The 7678-nt window shown below is 36.0% G+C and overlaps 1 protein-coding gene across 4 annotated transcripts in view; it reads right to left on the bottom strand.

Moving 5' to 3' along the window:
• Nucleotides 1–914: 914 nt before the first annotated feature.
• The window catches only part of LOC144960175 (uncharacterized), a 20548-nt gene continuing 13784 nt past the window's right edge, over nt 915–7678 (bottom strand). For all 4 annotated transcript variants that reach the window (XM_078893194.1, XM_078893195.1, XM_078893193.1 and 1 more), the window contains exons 7-10: nt 6153–7032; nt 4044–4250; nt 2612–2846; nt 915–1755 (exon numbers count right to left, since the gene is read on the bottom strand). In XM_078893194.1, the coding sequence (XP_078749320.1) occupies nt 1592–1755; nt 2612–2846; nt 4044–4250; nt 6153–7032 (1486 nt within the window). In that variant the 3' untranslated portion in view covers nt 915–1591. The remainder of the gene's footprint in view (nt 1756–2611; nt 2847–4043; nt 4251–6152; nt 7033–7678) is intronic.

The following is a 7678-nucleotide window of genomic DNA, read 5'->3' as shown; positions in this document are numbered from 1 at the left end:
TGGTGGAAAACAGACATAGGGGGATAGAAGACACAGTATGTACCTCCCTGCCCACTATGGGAGGTCAGGAACCCCAACCAGTAAGAGACAGAAGAACAGATCGAATTGGACATGTTTGATGTAATTACGAGCTAAGAGAGAAGGACAATTACAATCAAACAAAAACAAACTAACGATAAAACGGTGGAATAAAAAACAAATATTAAAAAACCCCCAAAAAACAAAAAAAACTACCCTCTACAAAAACAGCAGAAACAACAAAACAAAGCAAGACAAATAAATGAACCAAAAGACTAAACAAACCAGAGCTTGTAAAAAGTAAAATAAAATAAAAATAAAATAAAAATAAATAAATAAAAAATAAAATAAAATTCCCGTTATTCATCCCCAAGGGGAAATATGTCTTTAGGGTCTATTCCAAGGGAAGACTGGTATAACCCAGGCGTCAGCCGCAAAGCAACGCCGCAAAGTGAGCTAGGGTGAGGTGACTTGCTCAAGACCACACAATGCAGCGGCAGGTGATTGAACTCGGTACCTTTCGGGTAAGAAGCAAAGACTGTACCACTGAGCTATGCTGCGCGACATCCAAAAAAAGTGACTTTACAAGGGTCTGTGTGGTTAACAGAAACATTTGACATAAAGTTAAAGGACGAGACATGACGCCAGTAAGGCGATACCACAACTACTTTTGAAAGAGATAAAACTGTACCAACCGGGTACTAATCTTATACCTGAGTAGGGTGAGAGGATATGAGTAAAGGGCCTTTTCCAAAGACTTAAGTTTGTGCTGTCAGAGCTAGACTCGAACCAGGCACCCGGAGGTCCATAGTTGAGTAATGAGAACAGAAGTATAAAATCAACGAAAGTAAAAGATGATAAGAAAATAGAACATTAAAAAATAATAAACAGTATTCTTAGTTATTCTAATAACTCATTTTAATACAATACTATGAAAATATAAATACGTTTTAAAGATTTTGCCCAGAAAACTCGTCCTTCAAACATCGATCAATTGAATTGACTTGCCAAAAAATCTCAAACCTGGTACTTAAATTGGATTCAATAGTCTGATGTCACTTGTACCAGCAACGGCGAGCAGCTTGGTTCAAAACAAAGAAAATCGATACTTTTTATTCTTCGTGCTGGCTAGAGCTTTTCATATGTCATGTGATCAGAATGTATAAAAGTCAAAACATGATCAGATATTTAATTTTTTTGGAGAAGTATTTCATAAGAGTATCCGCCATTGTTCCGATAGTTTAGAGCCAGTTGCTAAGTTACTATGCGTCATTACGAGGGAAATGACGTCATGACTGTTGAAGGCTATTGAAGTCGTGAGGTTTAATTTGAGGTCCCATTTTTTGACAATTTGAGGACCATTTTAATTGGTTGACATGTGAAGACCGAGTTTTCTGGCAGCCCAAAAGTCGAAAGCAATCATTGGCTTAATTCAACATTGTTGAAATGTACAAGATTTTGCGCTGGTGTGAAAGTAATCCATTGCAACAATGAGCCCATAACGATTTGGATTATCAGACCTGCAAATAAGTGAACACAGGCTCAAGGCTAACACTCGTACAATCAGTTAAGCCTATGACTTCAGGTCCATTTCCTCTGCAAGTTTTTTCTCCTCATTCCGTTTATCCAGACGTGCAAAAACCGGATGTAGCATCATGATGCACGTTGCTATGGCCGATACTCCGCCGAGATAATGGAGGGGTATCACGTGACTTCCGGTTGTGTCAATCAGGGCCCCTGGATTGATGGTATAGAAATAGTTGACAAACAGATATATAAATGAATAAATAAAATCATAAATCAGTAGATAGATACAAGAATAAATAAATCAATCAATAAATAAGAGTTAAATAAATAATAAATCAAGAATAAATAAATTAATCAATAAATAAGAGTTAAGTAAATAATAAATAGATAATTTAGCAATATTAAAAGATAAAAAGCAGTTATATAAATAACAGCAAAAACTAAAATGATAATATAAAAATAGTAATAATAATAATAATAATAATAATAATAATAATAATAATAATAATAATAATAGTAATAATAATATAATAATAATAATAATAATAATAATAATAATAATAATAATAATAATAATAATAATAATAATAATAATGATAACAAAAACAATGACAGAACTACACTAATACATGGCATTGGTACAAAGATTACAAGCCCAAAGGCAAAGATGGCAGCAGCAACATTAACAGCAACAACAACAACAACAACCACAACAACAACAACGACAACAATAACAGAAATAGCGACAACAGCAAAAATAGCAACAGCAACAACAACAACAACAACAACAATAATAACAGAAATAGCGAAAACAGCAACAATAACAACAACAACAACAATAACAACAACAACAACAACAACAACAACAACATCAACACCAACAACTACAACAACTATATTCACAAGCGTCTTTGACTAAGAGACAACAACAACTACAACAACTACAACAACAACAACAACTATCAGCAGCCACAAATCTAATTGACCTTTTGAGCGTTTACATAGGACAATACCCACTAAACGTGATCAAAACGCTTTACAAAGGATCGAACTCTAACACACCTACCGAATATAGGATGGTTGGTAGCCATGAACATGGTGATACACACTGTAGTGAGTCCAAAGACTTTTGGTGCCCTCTGGGGCCCAAAGTAATCAAAGACAATGGCGTGGAATAAGTTGGACCGGAATCCGCCAAAGAGAAATGCCAGAATGGTGAAGATAACGAAGTGAGAGAAAGTGGTGTAGAATTGCCCCAACTGTGTGATCACCGTCACCACTAACATGCTCCAGGCTATCATCTGTAATGATAATGATAATGATAATAATATAATTAATAATGATGATGATGATGGTGATGATGATGATGATGATGATGATGATGATGATGATGATGATGATGATGATGGGGATGGTGATGACGACCACGATGCTGCTACTGCTGCTGCTGCTGATGATGATGATGATGATGATGATGATGATGATGATGATGATGGAGATAATGATGATGATATAGACAATTATAGCGATGATAAGATGATGGTAACGATGATGGTAATGATAATGATGATGATGTGATGGTGGGGACGATGTGGTTCGACTTAAGTAATACATTATTACAAACATTAGATATCCTTCGAAATTACCAAATCTCAAAGCGTTTTACAAGGGTAACACAAGCCAATAACAACACTTGAAATGTGAAAGAGACATGCCGGCATATTGATCGGCCCTTTCATGTTGTGAATACGCTGCAACAGTCGTAACGTCACTTCCCTCGTAATGACGCATGGTAACTTAGTAACTGACTCTAAACTATCGGAACAATGGAGGACGCCCTTATGAAATATTTCTCCGACGAGCATGAAAGCGTATCCAGAGGATAAAAAAATTATAAACTGATCATGTTTTGACTTTTACACATTCTGATCACAAGACATATGAAAAATTCTAGCCAGAATAAAAAGTACAGATTTTCTTTGTTTAGAACCACGATGGCCGCCGTTGCTGGGCGACGTGACATCAGACTATTGAATCCAATTCGTAGACTCACATTTTTAAAAATAAAATCATCTACGGCCCTTTGATGGATGGTGTGAATTGCCGTCTGAACGTCCTGTTTGACAGAGTCATTTGCACGCAGCTACAGACATTATTACAGGTATACTTTTGATCGTTGATTGCTCAAAAGATTGGTCTCAATCTAACGTTTATTTCTACAATACGATGATAATCAAAATAGATGTTCGTAATGGCTTTTATTCCTACGCAAAATATTGCGTGTTCTCCACAAGTTAACCATAAGAACCCACCCCCCCCCCAAAAAAAAAAAAAAAAAAAAAAACACCAAAAAAAAAAAAGATCCAAAAAAAAACAAAAAAAAAAAAACAAAAAACCCCCCCCCAAAAAAACAAAAAAAAAAAACAAAAACAACAAAAAACAAAAACAAAAAAACAACAACAAATAAACAAACAAAACAAATAAAACTATTTACTTACCTTTTCTTTGGACACCATTTTTCTGTCGGCTAGCCAGCCAATGACCGGACGGGTCACAAGGTCAACCGATCCACCGATGGTCAGAAGTAATGACCCTTGGTTTTTGCTCAGTCCTGCTTCTGATGCCAGGACGGGCATGTAAACAGTGATGAAATTGGTTGCAGCACCCGTGACCATGAAGGCTGCCAACATTCGAAACCGCCAAAGCTGAAAAATAGTTTCCAAGTTTTGGTTTTATGAAAATGTCCAATATGATTTAGTTCTTTTCTAAAGAGTTGGTTACTGTCCCTGATCCAACACAAAAGGATTTAAAAGATCTAATTCAACTGCCTTGCAAAAACAAACAAAGAAACAAACAAACAAACAAACAAGAAAACAAAATCAAATAAACAAACAATCCCCAGCAAAAATTAAAAAAAAAAACAACAACAAAAGATAACCCCCCCCCCCCCCCCCCAAAAAAAAAAAAAAAAAAAAAAAAGAAAAAAAAAACAAATACAAAAATAAAAAACAAAACAAACAAACAAGCAAACTTACAATTTAAAAAAACAACAACAACAAAAAACACAAAAAAACGAGCAAACTTAGTATTAATTAGTAATATATATTGCTCTATATAAATTTTATAAAGAGTTCGGTTCAAGATAGAGACAGGGTTTGATACCATTTCCTTTGGAGTGGTGGATAGCTCTGACAGTATCGCTACCATCTTCTCGGCCAGGCGGATTTGTGGTACCAGTAAGGCCGTGGGTTCGAGCCCCCATCACCGCAAAATAAAAAAAAAATAATTCTCTATTGTCTTCTGACACTTTTCTACTCACTTCAGTCCATGTATTATTCTTTAAAGCGCAATATCTACAAAACGTGCTTAAAGCATTTACAGCGATATATATATATATATATATATATAAAACATAAACAATAACAAAACAAACATTCGATAGCGTCGAGAATGACAATAGTTCAGCTACTAACGCACTGGAAATCAATGATATATATCTTAGACTGATGCAAACGTTCTATCTACAATATTACTAAAATACTATACTACTCTACCCTACGTTAGTGCGGCTATGTTCACTAGAGATATGAAACTCGCTTTCGGATCGGAAGGTCCTGGGTTCGAGCCTCGCTCGGCACATAATTGAATCCTTGCAAAAGGCTCTTTACTCACAGAAAAAGAACTACTTTTACATACTAGACTGTTGAAAATTATTGAAACAAAATAGCAATATAAAATTATCATCAAACAAAACTTTAGAAGATGGCAGACCCTTTGATATGTGTTACATGATTCTTGGATAAGTTATCAAATTTTGTAATCCTACAATTTTGATAAAACATACTGTACAAGTAAAAAAAAACATCCTAAAGGTTATTTCTTGTACATTTATTTCTTGCTTTGTCTGCCACTGTTCCCTACACACTTTCTCACTAATATCTATCTTTGTCTGCCACTGTTCCCTACACACCTTCTCACATATCTATCTTTGTCTGCCACTGTTCCCTACATACCTTCTCAAATATCTATCTTTGTCTGCCACTGTTCCCTACACACCTTCTCACATATCTATCTTTGTCTGCCACTGTTCCCTACACACCTTCTCACATATCTATTTTTGTCTGCCACTGTTCCCTACACACCTTCTCACATATCTATCTTTGTCTGCCACTGTTCCCTACACACCTTCTCACATATCTATCTTTGTCTGCCACTGTTCCCTACAACCTTCTCACATATCTATCTTTGTCTGCCACTGTTCCCTACACACCTTCTCACATATCTATCTTATTCCAGTGCATGTTCCACTATTTGTCACTTTCCTCAAACATCCACAACATTCCACATGTAGATGACCCAATACTAACGGAAACGTTTAAAGACCAGCGAAAAGAACATTTGACAATCTTAAAAAGGAATTCAAAGAGAAAAACAAAACAAAACAATACGGAATGCATTGGTCTAAAAATAACCAAAGCCTTGTAAAATCAACTTACTGGAGTACTGAAGTGTATTGAATATGAAAAAATACCTTAGTCCTGCAATAACAAAGATGGACATTTGAATAAAAATAATTAAATAAAAATTATTAAAATACAAGTTCTCACCTTCAACAAAGACATATCAAAGAAATTATTCAGACGACACACTTGTCCAAATGTTGGTCTCACATCAATATCCTCTTCATCACTATCCTCATTGTCCTCTTCGTTCCCCCTCTTTTTTTTCTTTATTTCTTCTTCCACCATGACATAAGAGACATCAACTGCAGACCCAATAGCTGCAATGCTCATCTGACTGGAGTAGTGGCTTATTCTCGAATGTTGTGGGTGTAGTCGGTGACGCTTCCTCGTATTTGTCGGCGAGGACAAAACATTATGGCTTTCACCCTGGCTTTTCACTGAAGAAGATAATACATTCTGATCATTGTTATTTATTTTGATTACATCCGAACTTCCATTGCAGCTGAGCATGAGGTTTGGAATCAACAGAGGAGTTCTTTGTTCTTGAATAACTTCTTCAGAAGTAGACCCGACACCCTGGATTTTATATTCTTCGTTGTTTGGGCCATTTTCGTGATTTGTTTTGTTTGCATTTTGATGTTCATTTGAGACATATTCGTAATCTGTGTAATCATGAGAGTGAGGGGGGTTTGTAGTAAAATTGGGCGGCTGATCGTGTGAGTTTGAAAAAGCTGGAGCCGATGAGGAGTAGTAATACAATTCTATTGCTTCACGTTCCTCGTCGTCCATGTGATTGTGTGGTTGGGTTTGTATGGGCTGCTGGTACATCAAAATCTTTTCATTGCTATTGTTCTTGTTGGCTTTACCCTTGTTAGAGTCATCATGTCGATTAAGATCGACGTTTTGAGATGGCTCTACATCTTCAGACGCGCCAGCGTCGGTGAAGGTGGGGAGTTTCACTACCTTTTGTTCCTTTGACTCGGATTTCTTCTGTGCCAGTTTCTCTTTGTGTCCGTTCAATTTTCTGGAGACAGATATTTCAAGAGAGGGGGATCTTACATTCATTGTCTGAGGCTATTTTTGAGATCTATAAATTAATGAAACTTGCTGGTATGTTTAGCAAAATAAAAATTGTTGAAATAGTCAACAATTTGTTTAAATTCAAAGACCCCTCTGAAAACAACCCCCGCCCCCCACCCCCTAATAAAAAAAAGCAAAACAAAAACAAACAAAAATAAAAGCCAAACAGTCCCCTCCCAACTATCAGCCTCACAAAGATCGAACAAGAGAGGACAAGGAAAGCTGACAAAAAAAAATAGAAAAGGATTAAATAAAAACTTCTGAACGATAAAAGCAACGAAGAATTTTGGCTGACAAAGGTCCACGTGTTGTCTGGGTATGATGACGTCACCTTATCCAAGTTAATCATGGTTTTCCAAGAGGGATTCCTTTCACTTTTATATTCCACTTTATTCATCATGTACGTATTGGCAGGTCTGATAATCCAAATTGTTATTGATTAAAATGTGAAATTGAATGTAAGCTTCAATTTAACATACGAAAACAGATAAAATGGAGGTTTCGGGTTTCCCCTATATCAACAAAACAGAATGGATGAAACACTACAGACGAATGAGATTATGTGAAAATGGCATTATCTCATTCGTCTG

This window comes from Berghia stephanieae, chromosome 14, assembly GCF_034508935.2.
Source record: "Berghia stephanieae isolate SIO BIC M18660-M18661 chromosome 14, UCSD_Bste_1.3, whole genome shotgun sequence".
Classification (NCBI taxonomy): domain Eukaryota; kingdom Metazoa; phylum Mollusca; class Gastropoda; order Nudibranchia; family Aeolidiidae; genus Berghia; species Berghia stephanieae.
This window is presented reverse-complemented; position numbering and strand designations above follow the sequence as displayed.